Genomic DNA, 22,360 nt, shown 5'->3' on the forward strand with positions numbered 1-22,360 from the left:
CTATATCAACATACACTCTTAATACACAGATGATATTATTAAATATAATTTGAGTTGAAATGATAATATATTCCTTTGTATATACAAGTAGAACCTGAGTTGGAATTATTATCTAGGATTTTCACCTTTTTTCGTTAATTGTAAAGGATTTCGAGTTGGAATTATTATCTAGGATTTTCACCTTTTTTCGTTAATTGTAAAGGATTTCCTGTCTATAAATAGGTTAACAAAAGTAAATAAAGTATATTTTATTTGACAAGTTTGAACATTTATTTGAATAGATATATATATCCCTTGGTGTAATATTTTTGGTTTCGTTTGAATTTGATAGGTAGGCGTTATTAAAATTGAAAAAAAAATATATTTGACTAGTTTGAACGTTTAATTGAATAAATATAGAGATATATATGTATAATCCTGTGCTTTGATATTTTTGGTTTCATTGGAATTTCATAGGTAGGGGGTCGTTAAATTAGATCAACCATATTTGACTAGTTTGATAGGATATTTGATCTATACACCTTGGCTCCGTGGTATCTATGGTTGTTGTTGGTTGCATTGGAGAATTCAGTGGGTCGGTTGGATTAGTTGAAATGGAAAAAGATTAACTATTGGAGAAGCTTTTCGATCCGTCTTCCACTTGGAGTTGCTAGTTATGTGAATTCTTCAAATTGGAAGTGATATCATGTGTTCTAGAAGTTATAAGCATACACTGCCTCAGATATGACATTCATCACTACCTACATCTAAATGGGAGCTTAATTGAACCTATCTGGACGATCAAACTATAAATATGCACTACTTGCTACTTAGACAAAATATGTAACCCTGGATAAGAATTGGTATTGGGTGTTCTAGAAATAAAAAGCTTACTCTGCATCATGCACTACACTCACTACTACTTGTGACTGACTGGGCGCGATGGTCTACCTAGATAATCATCCCATATACATATATCCACTACTTTCCATTATGCTACTAAGACAATATATAAAATGAAAAGTGGTGTAAATATACCCTGCATCGTGCACTACACTCATCACTACATGTAACTAACTGGCTCAGACCTACCTAAAGGATTAAACCATTATTATATGCATTAGACCATATATTTCTAGTTAAGAAAAATATGTAATCATAAAATATATCGCAAAGAGAGTTGAGAGAAAATTATCTGTAATATATAATCTCATAAAAACCTACTTTAACAAAAACATTTTCAGTTTGCAGATATTTTTGTATGTTTTCATGCCGTCATAAATTTGTCCAAATCCAATTAAGATAACGCAATAAAGAAAATTAAAGGAAACATTTTGAATTTATCAAATTTATCTTTTATTCCATTAAAAAGAAAATAAAAGATTTTGTATACAATTTTACAGGAAGCATTAAAACCTACTTTCAGATCTGAGATTTTATTAAAAGTGCCATCCCAGGCCTGCCAGAAATTTAAGTGTTTTTTCGTGAAATATAATATAAGAAAATGTCATGATATATATAAACAATTAGAAAATATCTAGTGCACGTGTTGCAGGGACAAAAAACGTAGAAAAAACTTTACGAAATTTCGGAATGAATCAAGATTTAAGTAGAAACTTATGACACGAATAGAAGATATATATACATGTGTATGTATATATAAATGTATGTGTGAATGCTGGTGTGTGGTCTTGATCCGCAGCGGTCTCAATCCTGATTAGACTACAGCTCTTTCAGTTATAGAACAGTGGCAGTAATACGAAACCTTGTGTGTATCTTAATATAAATATTCTTTTAAATTGAACACACTTCTGGTCCAAGATTTCTGTATTTTTTTCATCTAATAATTTGTTTGTGATACAGGAAATGACTTTTCTTTTATATCTTTGTGGAAGTTTCTATGAAATCTGTAAACTAAAAGATAAATCTATAAATCGTTGGGCTGTTAAAAAAACATCTTAAATAATCAGCTGTTCAAATTCTGTTACTTGTCACCTCTCCGAGGAACTGTGTTCTGGCATATTTCAATAGTAAGGGGTGTCTTACGATATTTCCTATCTTGAAGATTTATCAGGGACCTTTTACGCCTAATTAACGAAAAAAAAACCTGAAACGTAGATCGATAAAGAAACAAAACCTGCCATGTTTGTTGTAAAAACTTACACAATACAATTAGTGTGCTGGTTTGTTTTATGTGGATTTTGATACATCTGAATTTTACGTTTGCTTTCTTTGGCATCTGACGATGATTTTTGGAAAACAATAATATTGACAAATATGGATCAGAATGCGAGAATACATTTTGGCCCGAAGCTTAGATGACCATATACAGTGAAAAGTTGTTTAAACAGTATTTATGAAATGAAATGAAATGGGGTTTAACGTCCTACTGTTCTGCCCCGACTGGGCTAATGAAGACAGGTATACGCCATACAGTGTGCTATGAGGGAAATTATGGCCTACTCTTATATCGAATTCCAACTGCCAAGGGATCTTTTCTGTGCATGCCAACGTGTACACGGGACCTTGGTTTTTCGTCCCATCCGAACAACTAGACAGCTTTCATTGAAGTGAACAACTCCATGGTTTCACGCAGACTTCGTCAAGTTGCGGTCATGGATAACGTATTTTGATCACAAATGGACTGACCACAGGAAAAGAGAAGAGAACGTGATTAGACCCCTTTGGAAAAAAGGTCAAACATTCTCCAGCTTCTTGAAGTCTTTACTCTAGAGGTCCTTGTTTTCCATGCTTACCTCCATGACACTATCTGGTCATAGTATCCATGAAATCACCCAAGAGATATTGTAGAGGTTCTGTAAGGGTTATCTGTATCACACCTTCAGGTAATTGCTATTAATAAGGTCAATATACTAACATGACATGGGAATTTGTCTACCCTTGTGGAACCTTTTGACCCGATAGTAGATAAATTTGTTGTTTTAAAGGGGTGTTATTGGGAGAATGTCTTACTGGTTTTTTATTACCCACAAAAATTTGTATAAAATCTGTTTTCTCTCCAATTGAAATCTTTTAACCTGTCTTCTTGTAGAATTAAGTTGGTGTCATGTTTTAAGATTGGAATGAAGTTGTTTAATAAATATAGGAAAAATTGGAGTAAAAGGAATGGGGTTTAGTGTCCATTGAACATAAAACTAGGTTATTTTTGGACTAGGATATGGTACATATTTTGAATCAATAATGAGAGAGAGAGATGGGGTTTAACGTCCACTCGACACAAACTAGGTTATTTCGGGATTTACATATGGTTCAGATTTATTTCAATAATTGGCTTGCACGTAGGGGTGTTTAGTAGTGGGAGGAAACCCTACTCCTTGTTGGGTAATAATGAAGATTGGTTGAAATAAGCTAGATAAATAGAATAGCTCTCTACTCAAGCAGTCAGAAATTTTAATATGTTTGAAATTGATGTGAGTTTGAGAGAATATTAATTCAGATTAATGTGTGGAGCTCTCGAGACGAAACTCTGTTGTTTGTTTAATTTATTATACAGGAAAAATGTTGATAAATTATATTCCTGTCTTGTAAAGCTGTCTTAAAAATTACATAAAGAGACTGGATAATAATAGCTATATCAAGATTATCATGACGTCTAGTCTCTCAGCTGATTTTTGTTTGGGAAGATTTTTTAAAAGTTAATTTTCGATGTAGGTAGGTTTATTTTGGCAGGTGGTTTATTGAGTTCAAGGGTCATGTCTTACCAGACATTTAGTAACATTTCAATATGTTACATCCAGCCTGAAGTCGTCCAGGCGTGACTAATGAATTAATGAGGTAGAAAGGCTTGTTCTTGTTTTAGGATGATTTGTGTGGGAATATTGTAAAAAGTTGTCGCGGTATAGTTCTACACACATCTGTCATACAGTTAATGTATGAATAATCTGAACATCTATTTTATCTCTGTGTTGTTCGTAACTTCACATCAGATTAAACAACTGTCTCCGAATCTTAGTCGATTCCATCTATCATCAAGAAAAATATATATTACGCCATTTCATACTTGTGGTGAGAAAAAATTTTCCGAGGGAAAATCTCATGAAATTAAATTCCTAACTTATTAGGAGTTTTTGTAAGTGGTGCAGCCACTGCCTGGGCAGAATTCTCCTCATAGCACACTGTATGGTGTATGCCCATTTTCATAAGCCCAGTCGGACGTTAAAGCCCATTTCGTTTCTTTTTTTTAGCATTTTTACCCGAATGAAATGTATTAGGACCTTTATCTAAGGCCCCTTTCCCTTATTGTGGTTGAACTGCCTAAATGTGGTACCAGATGTTCTTGGAGAAATAAAAGAAGATAATGCATTCAAAACCTAACAAATTCAGCAAGTTGAACTTGATGTATACTCGTATTCTTTTGAAGACTATTGAAATTTTATCATCGAGATGAAATTTGAGATGAGTTGTAATAAAGTAATTTAATTTTTAAGCCATGTTTTATCTTGTGATAGATCGTATCGCTCGATATAACGTCCGCACGATAATTAACATGTTCTAGGTGTACCGTGATAAGATCTTATAATTTATTTCATCTTCTTAATTAATTAATATATTGTAATTTACTAATTATATCGGGTCAGGGATATATGACGTTGTGGAGATTTGAGTGAGTAAATTCGGGTATCAATTTCTACAGGGGTCAACACTTTCTGTTAAAAGGCCAACAATCGTGTCATTAGAGGGCGTGTTGAATTATTTTTGAAATGACAGATTGTCAGGTGATGAAATTTTTGCTGAAATGGTTTGCATTATGAGCTAGAACCAGAGAAATGGCTGCTTCCTCATTCAGTATCTTCTTGTTCTTTTGATATAATTAGGAAAAACTCATTCTGATTTATATGACATGTGAGCTATATTAAGTTAGTGGTCTAAAATATGCGCTAGGGGATCATAATATCTGTCATCTATGCAATAAACTCAAAGAGATGGATCCCAGGCTTGGATGTGATGAAATGGTTGGATTGTCTGCATACTGTTGTGGGTTTTCTCCCGCAGAATGCAAATATCGAAATAAATATATTTTAGTCCCGAAATGACCTATCCTGTGTTGTGTGGACATTAAGCATCATATGTGTAACTCCCCCTTCCTAATATAGTCGAGATGTTGCAACACATCAATGGTGTGAAGATGGGCGACATCACAAGATGATGATTTTGTGAAATTTGAAAAAATCTCCTCAAAAATTAAGTTTAATCAAACAAGTTTCTGTAGATATGTTAACGTTATGATTTTCACACATAAAATTAAATATTGTCATTTCTAGGGGCTGTTAAATTTTTATCTTAGAACAAATTTATACTGTGAAATATTCTGATGATAGCAAACAAGAAAACGTGGCATCGCTCTTCCCACATTGCTCGAGAAAAAACCCTGATTGTCGGTATTTCGTGAAATATGCGCACATTTTAGACGCGAAATATTAAAGATATCCGCAAAGTGGAATACCGTATATTGACTTTATATCTGGTGACACGAAATTATTTGTTGATTTTTTCCAAGGGTGGCAGCACGATGTTTAAATATGGCCGAGATATTTCGTTTGTTTAAGTCTTCATTTGAATTTATTGTAAACTAGGGGTGTGCGATGAAGACGCATAAATATAAAATATTCATAACTGAATTCTACACTTACTCACTCCAACAAATAGTTCACTCAAGTTTTTTTCTGTGCACTCGTACAAAATAGCTAACATTCTTGCTGCCAAGATCACAAATATTTTTGTGAAGCATCAGGTAATTCTCTTAAAATGGGCAAAAATCATATATTTTTTTTTATTAAAAGGTATTTGATGTGAGGAAACATCTAAAAGGGCTCTTTTAATGACTTTTGAAAATAAAATAAAGATTTAACACTAAATGAATAATAGTTGTTTAACCTTAAAGAGATATTATTCCTTCTCATTAAGAAAATAAATGTAATTAATTTTATTTTAAACTGTATTCAATAGAATAAAATCTTTTCACTCTTAGTCACTGATGTAGCCATAGTAACGTGGGGTTTAGATTTATAAACAATTTGTACCACTTAAAATTTAAATTTAAAATATGTAGCATTTATTGCCAATGATGGTGGGCATCAAATAAAAAATTAATTTTTGACCAACATGCAAAGCCCACCCACGAAAGGAAAAAGTGTAAGAGCAAGGGAGGGGGGGGGATGGATAGGGAAGAGGGTTAGAGAAGGGGGATGCGATATAATTCGTGACTAATCAACAGTCAAACAAAAGAAATAACCGTTGATTCCATGATACATGGGAGTTGAAGGGTCAAATACTATCTAATTATCGCAATGCATGGACGAGCCTAATCGTAGGAGAGGTGTCCAGATTGAATTTTATCTCAATAATTATGATGAAAATCAAATTAACGAATTATATGGCGTGTTAGACGACTAACAGGATGAGGTCAAGGTTACATGGGGGGTTATTTGTCACTTGTGTTCGTCTAGTAATAATTATTGTAAGAAATGAAATGAAGTATGATACCATGATGTTGTCGTCGTCGGACAGGGTCCGGGAATAATTTGTCGTTAAAGTTATTATTAAGCATGAAATCAAGTATCATGTGAACAGGCAGAAAGGTCACGGAGGTGAAAGGCAGCAGAAGAACATGAAGGAGATCATAATGGATGTTTATTAAATTTAATACTATAGCCGATCATTGCACGAATACGATTGCGCTATTAATATTTGATTGGCTCTCTAAGAGTGACACCGCTCGTCTATATCGATCCATTATCACTCGTCAACAATTCACTTTCTTTTGTTCTTTTTAGCAGAAGATGAAGAACGATGATTTTACTACTTGAAATCATTTTAATCTTTACTATCTTTTTTGCAACGAATAATTTTGACATAAAATTTTACAAATTTTTGATTTTAAACAATAACATATACATTGTCATTACAACATTAGATAATGATGATTCTTCAACAAACCATGGAATTATTGTATATCAATTCTGATTTATGTCATATTCCAAAATTCATTAATGATGTTTCTACTTGATTAAGTTACGTGCATAGAGAGTGAGTGCATGAGGCAGGGTGTGACATTCCCATTCTAGAATATTCTAGAACAATGCTTAAAAAAAAGAATATTGTTGTACTTTTGAAAAACATTTAAGGAACAAAGTTTCAAAATATTGTTGTACTTGTTTATTATAAAAAAACATTTGAAAGAGATCTTGTTAAAAAATGAAAATACAAGTTTTAAAAAATAAAAGTTGAAAAGGGAATTTGTACCGAGATCTCTTCAGATCAGAATAAAACAATTACAAATTCAGTTTCAAAAGATAAAAAATATTGTCGAATTGAAACAAAAAAGAAAATGCAACAATATGATGTAAAAAGTGATAGATGGGGTTAAATGGTTTGTTGTCACGGACGGAGGATGCGGTTCAATGATTTACAATTATTAACCATATTAAGTATGAATATATTACACGAAGTAAGAACAATACTTAAACATTAATCATAATACGAGCCTATTGTTCGATTGTCTTGGCCTTGTGTATAATTTATTGTTATGGCCTCCATGAATTCCTTTATTCTCGGCAAACAATAAAGGGAATAATAATTAATAACTGATGAACGCTGAAATGAAACACAATTCCCAATCAGCAATATCGTTATTATCGGAGCTTGATGCGTTGATGGGAGTTGGAAAGAGGGAGGGGGTGAGATGGGGAAGGGATGGAATGGGAGCTGGGGAGAGAAGGAATGAATGAGGGTGGGTAAGATAGTATAAAATATTAAAAACATGATTTGTAAATTTCCCTCTTTATTGACATTAACAGGGCAGGTCCAATTCTAAAAACACTGATTTTATCTTCAATAAGCATGGGCAAGGGTTCAGGGTTAACAACCCCTCAGACATTATTGCAAGGGTTAATTAATATCCATTGTCCCACCTTCCATGGAAAATATCCCTCTCCTCCATCCCCCCTCTTCCACCTGATACTCATTGTCATAAGTTTGTGTCCCGGTAATATTTTTTTTCCCTTATTTATGAAATGGATATTGAAACTTTGCTCTATACATTCGTAACATCCATTATACTTGTCGTAAAGACAAAATAAAATCCATAAATAACTGTAAAAAAAAAGAGAATCCAACTGAAATATTAATGATTAAAATATAAAAGATTTCCATTGACATTTATGAATTTTTCTTTTTTATTGCGATTTCATAATTATACATTTGCGTCACAATCAGGTATATATGTGATGAACCTGCAAGATAAGCGAAATGCATTAGTTATAGAAATTATTGGTTGTAAAATGTGAATGTAATATTCTTTTATGTGATATGATTAAACTAAGTGATCTTTCTGTAGCTTTGATCAACCAGATAGGATAACATTTAGATTACAAGTTTGGTTAATGTAAAAGTATTATCATATGTAAAAATTGTATATGTTATATATACAAGATATTGAATTGACATTCCATACAGGGGATCAATCCAAAGTTTTGTGCAAAGTCCACATAGTAGTGGACACCATATTAATGCGGTGCCTCGCCCCTTTTCAAAATTCCTGTAACAGCAAATTTAATTCGACATTCCGAAATAACAAATCTTTTTATATTTTATATAATTTTTTTTATTTTTAAACATTTTATTTGAAAATTGAAAGGGATTAAGGAATAAGCTTGGTCTATATAGTCTCTCCTTGTAGATTATTGAAATCCTGATTATTAAACAATAACCAATCCAAAGGTTTGACTCCGCAGGAAAAAAAAAAATATTGCAATTGGACTGAAAGCTGTTAGCGCTTTGATTGACTATGATTAATGACAGAGGTCATAAAGCCTTATTTAGTTATCATATTTATGACGATCTTTCTATAGTCTTCGTTCTCCAGGGAACAAAGGCTGGCTGTCAACAAATATGAATTGCTGTAAGGGTTATTTGTTAACGGGGATATGAATTAATGCTTTTGACACATTTAATGAAATCTTTTGTTTGTGGGAATATCTGACTTTCGTTTGCAACAAATCTGGACCGAGTCTCGCAGGAATTTTACGCAGACTAAGCACCGGAAAATAAAATATGAAATAATACCATCTCCATAAATCTTGATGAGATTTGATGAAAAGTTTTGAAATCTTCCATATTTCGTGGTGCGGTCGTCTCCATGGTATCATAGAAATATGAAAACGTATCTATTAATCAGATTGTCTCACTGAAAAATTTGACAAGCGAGGGGTTACGCGAACATTATTTTGAAATAAATCTTTTCACCAGACGGACACGCAAAAAATCGTGAAGTGTTGTATGGAGAATCTACCATTGTTAAATTGGTCCCCAGACATCAATGCTGTGTTTCTACTTTATTATGAAATATGAAATAATTTTTCTGATTTCCCCAAAGTTTTGTCAAATCTGGGGTTTTTTTTGTTTGGTTCTGGCCTTTGATGATTATTGTGAGTTAGTTACGATTTATGACCATTTTAACATCTGACTTTTCTGCAGATATATCGTTAATAAATAAAGTACAAGTAATTCTATATATGCGATAGATAAATATATTTAAAAATTTAAAATATGTTTGTCGTTCTGATATACATCAAAATCATTCTTTAGCTGTTGGTACGTTGTCTAGTCGTTTGGATATGATGAAAAACTGAGGTCCCGTGTATATTAGCATGCACGTAAAAGATCCCATGGCAATGATATAAGTATAGGTCATAGTGCCGCTGCCCAGGCAAAATTTCCCTCATAGCACACTGTATGGTTTATGCCCGTCTTCATTAGCTCTGTCGGAGCAGAACAGTAGGATGTTAAACCTCATTTCATTTCTGTTGGTATGTAATGATCGTATTCAGATGATACAATAGTGACATGATACATGCATGAGGCAGCGTATGAACTATTATTTCTGACAAATATGATAAGGAAAAGTAGATTCTGACAATAACTAATTTTTTCATTTAATTTGTATTTTTCAGAAGTTCAACCTGAGAATGATGATGATGCTACCATTCCCTCACCCACATCCGACGCCCAGCCCCATCTCTGTGAATTTTGTCATGAAGAATTTTGGCAAATTGAGGAACTCTTAGAACATAAAGACAATTGTATAAATAATTCCAAGCGTCGACGGATAATGTACGACGCGGACACACAAGATGATGCTTTAGCAGATGAAACTAACGTACCCGTGCGTGCGCAGAGCGTAAGTGACGGTGAAGAAATGACACCTGACGAGGAAGACGAAGGTGTGTACCCTGAACAATTCTCAGAACAAGTGAACCGAGATTTCACCAACGACAAAATGGATGAGGACGATTTTTCCGAAGAGGAAACTAAAGAAGAAAATAAAGAAAACAAATTAACAATGTCCAAACAATCAAAAGCGGCCATGGCTGCCCAGCTACCTCAGCTTATGTCCTTAGCAAATATGGCCAACGTGGCGAATATCTTACCTACGTCAAACGTCAAACTAGAACCGATGTCGGGAACGAAAGCAGCTGTTGCCCAGTTTGCCGAAAATAATAACTTAATGCCAAATGATATGGCGGTGTTACAGGCCACGTTGTTTAATCTTCAACAACAACAGATCGTTCAGTTACAGTTAATTCAACAACTACAGCATCAGATTGTCACGACAAAAGCTGATGATGAACTGGACGAAGATGACGAGATGGAAGGAGAAGCAGACGATGATGCAGACGAAATAGAATCCAAAAGTTGTGAAACGCCGAAACCCTCATCGCCGATTCACGAACCAACACCAGAGCAAATGAAGCAAATAAATGAAGAAGAAAATAAAATCGTTAAAAGTGAAAGTGAAAAAACGTCGTCGTCAGCGACAACAAACGAAGAAAACAAATCGTACATTTCTAGCTTAGCGGCTATGAACAATATGACATATAATTCGCTACCTAAAGAAATGCCGATACAACGCGGAAGTATTCTACCCCCACATCTGCTACTATCGCCACCTGATGATGGATACGCACAAAGAGGCACAGGTGAGGATTTTAGATTTTATCTGAGGATGTATTATTTTTATATTAGCAATAAATATTTATTTGATTCATTAAACATAGATTCCAGGTACAAATCATGACATTTGTATATTTGGTTGAAAAAGAAATTGGTACTAATAAGGATTTTATCGTCTGCGATTGGTGAAACCATGACTACAGGTACGAATCTTAGAGTCCATGAATTTGTTTTTTTAAACAATTGGGCATTTTTAGGGACTTGGAAGTGTCCAGTCTTGTTTGTAATATTACCATGGCGGAATCAGACGTCAGATAAACTTATATCACATTTTGAAATTTCTTTGATTTGTATTTAGTAATTAACACATAATACAATTTTATCAATATTTGATTTTTTTTTTACGAAAATAAGACACTAAATGTTAAGAGTTAAAATTAACTAAGGTTATTTAGTTTTTCTGATTAAGGGTCCATTTCTACAAATTTTGGTTTATAATTAAAGGACTTTTTGGCTTACAATGTCAGTGTTTTGTCTTGTTCCCTGAGGATACCCATATTTGGATTGTTCTCGTTTTGTGATTCCATGACCTAACCCAGCATTTCACTTGATCAAACAGAATCTAAAAAAAGCTACGAATTTGTTTTGGAATTAAAAAAAACTGACCTAATTTTGAACCCTGATTTGGAGTCCGCAGTGAATGTTTGAATAATGAAAAACGACAAGCTGAATAAGACTTAGATATAGGAACATAAATCAGAAACAAACTATGGCTTGTATCTAGGGGAGATTAACTTCCCATATAACCTCCCTCAACTCTCTCCCCATGTCTTCGTCGCTAACATTCTGCTTGAAGTCACATTCAAACAGTATGGCTATGTTTGACTCTTGTATTAAAAACGAAAAAAGGAATTTAGAAATGTTTATTCATATCTTGGAAGGAAACGACTGCATGTCGGATCACACGAAAAATTCATCGCTAGTATGTTTGTGTTGTGACTTTAACATTGTTGGGTGTTGAGTTTTTATTTTTTCAAATAAAGAGTTTGGACGTTATTAAGATGAACGTCGAGTTTTTATTAAATCAGCGATACCTCGACAAATTTTCTTTTTCTAGTTATTCTGTAATTTAGTCGAAATTTAGTCATTTATTGGTCTGGTAGACTAGACACTGTAAACACAAAGTTATTGAAATAAAGCCGAAATAAATCCAATTTCAAAGTCATTCCAGTGGTCTTTTTATTCAGATAAATTTGTTTTTAGTGATCGTTCTCTCCTCAAATTGGTTAATTTTGGATTTTTCTTGATTTGTTTTTGATTTATTTTAAAGAAAGAAATCAAACTTATATTGAAATTATCAGTGCATTTAGCTTTAGGTAGAGACAGGTGTTGGGCATGAGGCAGTGTACGCTTACTCTTTCTATAGAACATCTGATATCACTTCTCATTTGTTTAGCTAGGGGTACTGATTGGCATCATACATGAGGCAGGATATGCGTATTCTTTCTAGAACGCTTGATACCATCTCTCCTCTAAAGAGTTCACATAGCTAACAAACTTTAATGGGAGTAAAGTTTTCGACAGTATTTTCAGTGGCTGGTGGCATAGCTATTTTGTAGTGTAGTGTCTTACGTATACTTACTCTTTCAATAACATCTGTTACCACTTCCTATTCGAGAAATTCACATAGCTAAATTCTCATTTTAACTGTATCTCATCAAAAATATGAAAACTTTCCAAAATAGAGAAGAAAAAAAAAATCCGCCCTTCATAATAATTTTAAGTCAACACAGAAATGATATTTACAATAAGAAATTTTTGAGAAGAAAATATATCACGATGTGTCTTAAGTATTTATTTTTCGGGAAGGGTTTAAAAATGTATCTTGATCACATTTTTTCTAAATAACTCATCTTTTGTAGCCTATTTGTTTTCTATTCTTTCAAGTGGTTGACGATGATATTTTGGGGGGAATAGGGGAGAGCAGGAGTACTAGTAATTAACCAGCATATTTACACTAAATATGACATTTTTGTCAAATTGACTTATTTGCTTTCGTTTAATGTAATATTCCGCGTTGGTGAGAAGTAGCGACCATGTTTAGTCAGGGTGGAGTGACTAAATACAATCATTTTCATTGGTTAAACAAAAAAAAATGTCCTTATATTTGAAATAAATACCAACATTGCTCACTTTTCGTGGCAAAAGTTCAGTATTTTTGGCATTTAAATTGGATTAAATTTTGAAATTCTAGAATCTTGGTGTAACGAATATATGTCTTCTTTCGTCTCGTTATATTTTATACAAATGACAAATTAAAAAGCTACTGCGTTTGATATTTCAAACTTTATACAAATGATTCTAAGACTAAAAATGAAGATTTCTCAAAATTTATGTTGAATTTTCTCTGCTTGACTCCAATTTTTTGTTTGTTTATCAATTCATGGCCTAATTCCAAAAGTACAAAATTTCCAAATTTCAAAATCTAAAGTTATTATTATCACATACTTCCATCATGATAATAGAAATATAGTCACTATCAAAAAGTCTGAAATTATTAATATGAAATATTTCTGTCAGGTTAAGTTATTGATATGATGTACTTCCGTCATGATAACAGAAATATAGGCACTATCGAAAAGTCTTTTAAATATTTGTGTCTTGTTGTACAGCAGAGGAGAATGATTGGTATATGTGAACATGATGTAACGAGCCTTTCATCTCCGAACATCAAAGGGAATAAAAATCATACATATATATGTAGTCATACATAGATTTTTATAAAGATTTCTTCAAATAAATATCACATTTATTGTAGATAATATGTATTAATTTATAAAGGAAAGTCAATATAGAAATAGAGGGGGGTGGGATGGGGCATACACAGGGCAAGATATGCTATCTTTAGGAAAGTATTGAATTCAGTGTCCGTAAGAAGAGGTGTTGCACTGTTCAGTATATGCTATCTTTATGAAAGTATTGAATTCAGTGTCAATACAGTTAGTAAGAGGGGTGTTACACTAGGCAGAATATGCATTCTTTATTTATTAAGGAAAGTATTGAATCCAGTGGTCAAGCTCTCTAAATTTATTCAGGGTTAAAATCATTGAAAAGTCAAATTTATAATAGGGTGTTGTGCATGTGGCTCAGTATCTTTACACTTTTTTATAAACACCTCATACCATTTCTAATAGATAACAATCTTCTGGTGGGCCTTTTGTACTTGGGTGGTTGAATGTCATGGAGTCAACTGGCGTGGTTTCGAATCCCCGGTTGAACGTGACAAGGAGTAGGGTCGCCTGTCCAACCTCATGGGTTTTCTCTGGGTCCTCCAGTTTCCTCCCACTGCTAAAGACCCCTACATGCAAGCGAATTATTGAAATAAAATTAAACCATATGTTAGTTCCGAAATGACCTAGTTTGTGTCGAGTGGACATTAAACCCCATCTCTCTCTCTCTCCCTCTCTCTCTCTCTCCCTCCCTCTCTCTCTCTCTCCCCCTCCTTTTGTATGTTAAATGCTGTTATTATTTGACTGTGATAATAAATCGCAGGACTTTCTTCACCCCCAGCGTCATTGATAATAACGAGAGTTATACGCTTGGTTTGTTGGACCAATCAAAAGGTTAAATAAATCAGATACCAAATTATTTCCTCTCCGCTATCATCATTCCAATATGGTGGCACGAGAGAAGTCAAACAAATTTGCGGGTTTATTTCTTGTATTTAATATGATTTCTCGATGAGAATATGAAACTAGTTTGGTCTCGACAAACATTCTTCGAACAATCGTAGCGCCAAGAACATATTAGTTTGACTTGAACCAGTCATTAACGATCAATGTTGATGTTTGGACATCGTAATTAAATATTTGAATATTCCTTCTTACTCGATTTAGTCGGGGCTACATTCCAAACTAATAATTTGTTTGTTCACTTTCTAGTATTGTAGTATTTTGACAAACCAAACAGGAGATCAAATCAAATGTATATTGACCACAAATGAACGAATATCGGACAGTTCTGGAACATGTATCATAAATATAATTTATGCTCTCAGCCCTGCAGACCATAATACTCTTTGTTTAGGGTTTCGACTTTGAGCTCCCTTTTTTCTTACAAAATTAAAAAAGATTTAAAAATGAATTATTTTAATTTTTTAAATAGATTTATTAAATGGTTTCTTTAAATTTTGAAACAGACTTTGGTTTGTGTATCTGAAATATAAAAAAAAAAGATGATGTTAAAACTTAAATTTAAATATTATTAAAGCCGTTCAACTTGAAACATTTAAGCTTGTTTAAATCCAAGTGTATGAAATCTGTCGGAATCTTGAAGCTCTTTATATTGGCACATTAAGACTAATATCTTCCAAATTATATTATTTTATCACCAAATCATACCATATGGGAGAGAAAGTTGAAGCTTTGATGTGACCGGTAGCTAGAAATGACTGGGCTCTGGTTACTGTGTAAATACATGAAATGGAAAAAGGAACAGGCCATCGCTTGGTAAACACTGCAACTAACTGGGCTCGTTTCCGCACCTTCACTCGCCACAGGCCATTGTTATTACAAGCTCCGCAAAATATCATTTATCTCTTTATTGTATCGAGATTTATCGCAACTTGTAAACAAAGTTTACTGTTTTAACATTAAAGCGTTTTTAGCCCCGTGTTTTAAGGCAAGACCCGACGGTCTACAACAACAACACAGATCATTTTTGAGACAATGTTGACACAAAAGTTTAAACACAAAAAAAAAAAAACTTGTAAAAAGAAATGTGACTGTTTCGTTTTAGGGAGTTTTTTGTGATTTGTATGGCGGTCTGCGTGTAGAGGAACGGGAGAATGTTTGAAAATGTCTTGGTTTGATTATGATCCTTTGTCATATCAAATCATGAAAATACAACAATACGGCTTCATATTTATTTTAAAAATGTGGATAAGATTAAAATTTAAATTCTTGCCGTTAAATATTGGCGATATCGTATCTTTAAAGTATTAAGGGTAGTGTATATAGGTGTTTCATATTGAGCAACTTTAACACATGTTTTATATAGATTTCCACAATTTGTTAGTTTATATTTTTTTTCTAGCATTCCTCTCAGCTTTGTCCAAAATATCATAAATAACACGTTTGGGAAAGTATCGTTTGTAGCCAGCGCTAGAGGGGGAAGTATTTGGGTTAGATTTGGTCAAATCATGATATATATGTATGTATATATATATATAATCTAATGTGGAAACATTGTTCATATTTTCCATATGTCATAGATATATAGATATATCATAGGTTATAATATGGCGTTTCATCCAGTTGTTTTATAGTTTACAAATATATATTTATATTCGACTGACTCGTCTATATCTGAATGGGGTGGGAGTACCAAAGAAAAGAAGGGCAAAAGGATGAATAGTCAAGAAAGTGATACTATAAATGCCTTGGCAGTTGAAATTTTGATGTGATGGGGGTACCAATAAGGGATACATAATGGAAATCGATCAATAGTCAAGGCAATGGCCCGAAAATAGGCCTATGTAGTCGAAATTTGAAGAAAAGGAGGTAAAATGCAGCTGTCTATACAAAATCCTCTCTCAATAACATTGCATATGTAACAAAAAAAATAAATGCACCTTAACTTGAATTCCTTTGGGATTGGTCATGATAGTTTTAGTATTATTATTAAGAATATAATCTGTTGCGAAGCCAGTAAGATAAGTGTATGATTGTTTTTATCAGACAATAAAATAAAGAGCTTTTAAGTTCATATGTATAAATTGCTTACTGTTGGCAACAATGGAATAGTTAATGTCATATGCCAGGCTGTTATTTGTAAGTAAATATTATTATTCTGACAATGATAAATATATTATATTTAACACAATGATATCATTTAAATGTTTTCAAGATAATGAGGATTTATGATATTAAAATAACTCACGGAAAAAAATGCTGGAAATAATTGGCTCATATTTAGAATACAGTTTTTGATAACGACCTCGCTGCGTGTTTTATGATTCACGGTTTTGTTGCCAGAAATATTTCTGTATTACGAGATATCATTTTTTTTTCATTATTTGAATTCTTTAGCATTATTCATACCAGTTGCTGAGAATACACAACACAATATTTTAAGATTTAAATCTAGTTAAGATTGGCTGGCATTTCAAATATGTTTACATTTTTCTAAACACATTTGTATCGGCCCATGGTGTAGGCTATGCAACACAATAAAATATAACACATACTTTTGGAAGAACAATTACTGATTTATTTAGGCAAAGTTTCGAAGAGTATTCTCTCAACGTTCTTGAAACATCGCCTAAATAAATCAGTAATTGTTCTTCCATAAGTATATGTTATAGTTTATTGCTCTCTTCAGTTACTAAATGCTTCTTAAAGATCGCTATGCAACACAGGTTTGCACTATGATCAAAACAAAAAGCTTGTAGTGTAGATGGAGGGCCTGATAAGGACAGCTGTCTAGTCATTCGGATAATACGAAAAACCGAGGTTCTGTGTACACATTGGCGTGCACGTAAAAGATCCCTTGACAGTTGGAATTTGATGTAAGAGTAGGCCGTAGTGCCGCTGTCCGGGCAAAATTTCCCTCATAGCACACTGTATGGCGTATGCCCGTCTTCATTAGCCCAGTTCGGAGCAAAACAGTAGGACGTGAAATTCCATTTCATTTCATTTTTGTAGTGTAGACAGGCCTTAAGATGGAGAAGTACTTATATGGTAGATATTAAAACAATACATAGACATGTTGACATAAGTTTTATTTATTTTAATAATATGTTTTCTATATGGCGGAAACATTTCTCATATCTATGTGCAGTAATAAAATAGAATGTTTGCTGCGACGACGGAATTGTATTCTTTTAGCTTTGTTTATACCAAACGACCCACAAACTATTCGGCTATATTGTAAACACCCGTTTATTTATTATAACCACATATTATTACAGTGTATCAAATTATAGAACAAGAATATATATAGATGAAGGGGATGATGTATTAATATATAGAGACCCAACATCTTGAAGTGATGACCCAACATCATGGCATCCCAAAACCTGTCATGCATTATAGTTCATGATCGAAAGAAATTGTTAGGAAATGGTATATCATTTCGAATAATATTTAAGGGTAGGTAAACTTCCTAAAAATAAAAGTGGTGTTACTCTGTCTCCTACATAAACCCAGTTATTGACCTTGCTGATAGATCGGTTGATAAATGATTTGCAAGGAGAAATCAAATTTTGAAAGTGACTTTTTGATATACAAGAACTTTGTATTTGTTTTAGTGTGTTTACCCATTTTCTATATATTACTACTTCGTATGTAAATAACTTAATTAAATCAACCTGTCCATAATATCATATTATTATGTATTGGACGATAAATTTGTAATTAATTTGTATTGAAGGTTATAGAATAACGGGTGTTGTACTACTAATAATGTTTTAAATGGCAACAATGTATAGGATTATATGTATACAATATATTTATTAATACCATATATTTTATATAAATATACAGTTAATATGAGAAACAGAATAAACCAGGATATAAATCAACGTCATGATATATCTTATATTAATACACCATGTCCTGTCAAAAACAAACAAATAAACAAATTATCCCTGTGTTTATATATTTACATTTCATCATATTCTAACTCAACTTTAAGGTCATATAGTTGATAAATATTGCAGCTCATAATATCAAAGAGTTTGTCTCTTTTCCATAAACTTCAGCCCACCTTGTTCTTTCCTTTGCCACTGATACCACTTCTTTCTTTCTGGAACACCTGACACCACTTCTTACTCTTCCTGAAACACCCGACACCACTTCTTACTCTTCCTGGAACACCTGACACCACTTCTTACTCTTCATAGAACACCTGACACCACTTTTACTCTTCATAGAACACCTGACACCACTTCTCATAGAACACCTGACACCACTTCTTACTCTTCCTGGAATGCCTGACACCACTTCTTACTCTTCCTAGAACACCTGACACCACTTCTTACTCTTCCTGGAACACCTGATATCATTTCTCATTTATTTGTAAAGTTCATATTGATGATAAATTTTGCTGTACTTTTTTTTCTTGTAGTGAATTACAATACTAACAAACCTCACCGATAAATCACTTGCACATTTTGTCGACATATTAAGATACAAACACGATCGCTAAGTTTATAACTGAGGAAAAGGTCATCCAAATTTTGCAACATTTTCTACATCAATTTTTTAATTCTTGGCAAGTCAAAGCGGCGGTGTCACACCATCTGCGGGCCTCAAGTTTTTGTTTTGGGAAAGAAATATAACGTGAATTACTGGTACTCTGTCGGCCATATTTTCATATCTAGTTCGACGGCTTTATGAAGCGCAGGGTCAAACAATCTGAAATATTCATCGCACTGATATTTGTAATGTTGCCTTCACATGGCACAAGCCCTCGCATACCACTTGTGTTGGAGTTGGGGCAATGTGAAGTCGTGAGATATTGCGAGGGCAATATAAGCCATATGGACCTGGTATATGGATATGATATAGAGGCTGGTGTGGTATACCATGTATTTTGATGATGTGATAGATAGATCATGTAAGATGGTATATTAAGGTGATATCAACAATACAACACATATTTGAACACATTGTATCAATATTCTAACATTTTGTTGTGTGCGTTGTGGTGTATTATTATACCCAGACCACCCACTATGTAATATACATATAATATTCACTGTCTTTATCACATAATCCCTGCTTATTCAACATATTATTAATATATGCTCTCTTATTGCTTCTCTCATGGGGGGTGTTGGGTTGCTGAAAGGGTTAATGCCTGTCATTGACTCAAGTTTCATGTTTTCGAAGTAGGGTCGCTTGTCCAACCTCGTGGGTTTTCTCCAAGTCGTCTGAACCATATCTTAGTCCCGAAATAACCTCTCGTACTCTGATTCTGTCATTGTCATTTGTATAAAGTATGTTAATGCAACAGAATGTTCCCTAACCCTAGCCACATCTTAACCTGCTCAGTTGTGTAACACCCATCTCTCCTTCAAGCCAACGTGATAAGGAGTAGGGTCGCCTGACCAACCTTGTGGGTTTTCTCCGGGTCCTCCAGTTTCCTCCCACTGCTAAAGACCCCTACGCACAAGCGAATTATTGAAATAAAATTAAACCATATGTTAGTTCTGAAATGACCTAAATTGGACTTAAACCCCATTTCTCTCTCTCTCTCTCTCTCTCTCTCTCTCTCTTTCTCCTTCTCTCCTTCAAGCCAATCCTACTATATAATCCCCGGTTATAAACATATTTTTAATAACAATTTTCTCAGATTTTTCTCTTCAATCTATTCATCATGTCATCATCTGTCAAAACATGGGGGAAATATCATAAGACCAAATAAACAACCCAAAGAACGTTTTAAGAAAAGATTAAAGGCCGTATGAATAAAAGGTCAGAAAAATGAGAAAATTATCGCATGTTATGATATGGAAATATCATGTTTGTAATATAGTTCATAGTTATCATTTATTGCTTAAAGTGACCCTCATACGAAACTTTTTTTTTGTTGTTGTTTAAATTATTTATTAATTTGATGGCATAACACAAAAGAAATTTTTCTCCATGTGAAGTGGTATAAGGTCTTACGCATTAATTTCCAATAGTGTTCGTTTACAGATGTATTTATAAAAGGATCATTAAAACTTAAAAAAAAACATTTTAAGAATATGGCCTTTTCATTGGATGAGATTTAAGAATCAGTGCTATCAGCCAATCAACAGTCTGTTTTCGTGATGAAGGCCACTGGTGTACTGTTTCTCCCCCACAACATGTCACTTTAAAAGTCCAGAATGATAAAATTAATAAGAAAATTTGATAGAATAATATAAAATGATAGTTTGAGAAAATAAACTGGTGTAGAAAAGATTATTACATTACGTTTATCTACATCGTAATATTTCTAAATAATCTGAAATAATACAAAATGTATCAAAAAAATCCCACCAGATCTTGCAGGTGCTCAGAAAATGTTTGTTTTTGTAACTTAAAATCGTTGTCATGACGATATTTAATTTGTCCTTTCAGCGGAGAGCTGTTCGGGGTTTTCCCTTCAAATGTTTTCTTCGACCACCCAGGGTAGAAATTTAAACAAAACCAATCTAAATAAAGTTAAAGGTAATTGAAGTCGTTTTCTATAAACAATCTAAGATTATTACTAGTTTAAAACAGCAGAGTTTGTTTAGTAATTTTATTTTAATTGTTGATGGAAAAAATAAAATGGCGATAAGAGTAGATAGTAGGCAAAGCTTCTGAATATACATGTCCGTGGATACTGGGTCATTTGCATAATTGATATACGCCACCCCTTCCCCGCCACCCCTCACCCACACCCAAGGAATAATTTGTCCAATATTTGGTAGCGTTAAATTGGCTGACTTACAACATAATCTCTCCAATTAGCTATAAGTACATGAGGCAGGGTGTGCTTACTCCTTTTAAAACACCTGATATCATTTCTTGTATAGATAGATATATATATTATTGGTGGGTGTCATCTATCAGGCAGGGTATGCTTACTCTTCTAGAACTCTATGATGCTTAGATATATGTACTGAAGGGTCGTTTACCAGGCAGTGTATGCCTACTCGTAACTAGAACATGTGATACCATTTCTATTTTAGGAGGGGAGTTGGGTGGCCGAATGGTTAGCATGTGCACGTTGCATCATAAGGTCTGTCAATGAGTCAATTGCTGTGGTTTTGCCCGGTTGTACATGACAAGGTGTAGGGTCAGCTATCCAATCTCATGGGGTTTCTCCAGGTCCTCCGGTTTCCTCCCACTGCTAAAGACACCTACGGGCTAGCAAATTATTGAAATAAAATTGAACCATATGTTAGTCCCAAAATGAATAATTTATTTCGAGTGGATGTTTAACCCATCTCTCTCTCTCTCTGTCTCTCTCTCTCTTTACTATATATTGCTCATATTTGTGTGTGGTGTTGTCCTAGTATACAAGTCATGGATCTATATTCTTGTCGATCATAACTAGTTAGTTCAAAACCTTTATAGATAAAGAAAGTACACCTAGATATCATAACTAATATTCTTGTTTATTCACCTGGCGGAAATTAAAAGCATAACCTTCATCGATATCTTTACACATTCCTGATTGACAAAAAGATGATGCTCGGATAAAAATGATTTTATATCAAATATTTCATTCATTTGTCAACTTCTTCTTATCATCCTTTCATTTGTTCATTTGCCTGTAATTTTCTGGGCGCTATCGAGTCTAGTAATTTCCCCTTGCATGCATTATTAATTATAATGTATGCTACGGGTTGCTTAGTGTCAAGACAGACCAGGGAAATTAACTTATACTT

The 22,360-nt window shown here is 33.5% G+C and overlaps 1 protein-coding gene across 2 annotated transcripts in view; it reads left to right on the forward strand.

The window, feature by feature from the left end:
* The window catches only part of LOC126816431 (sal-like protein 1), a 71,537-nt gene that overhangs the window by 18,699 nt on the left and 30,478 nt on the right, over positions 1-22,360 (forward strand). For both annotated transcript variants that reach the window (XM_050542983.1, XM_050542982.2), the window contains exon 2: positions 9,951-10,976. In XM_050542983.1, the coding sequence (XP_050398940.1) occupies positions 9,951-10,976 (1,026 nt within the window). The remainder of the gene's footprint in view (positions 1-9,950; positions 10,977-22,360) is intronic.

Source organism: Patella vulgata, chromosome 3 (genome assembly GCF_932274485.2).
Source record: "Patella vulgata chromosome 3, xgPatVulg1.2, whole genome shotgun sequence".
Lineage (NCBI taxonomy): Eukaryota > Metazoa > Mollusca > Gastropoda > Patellidae > Patella > Patella vulgata.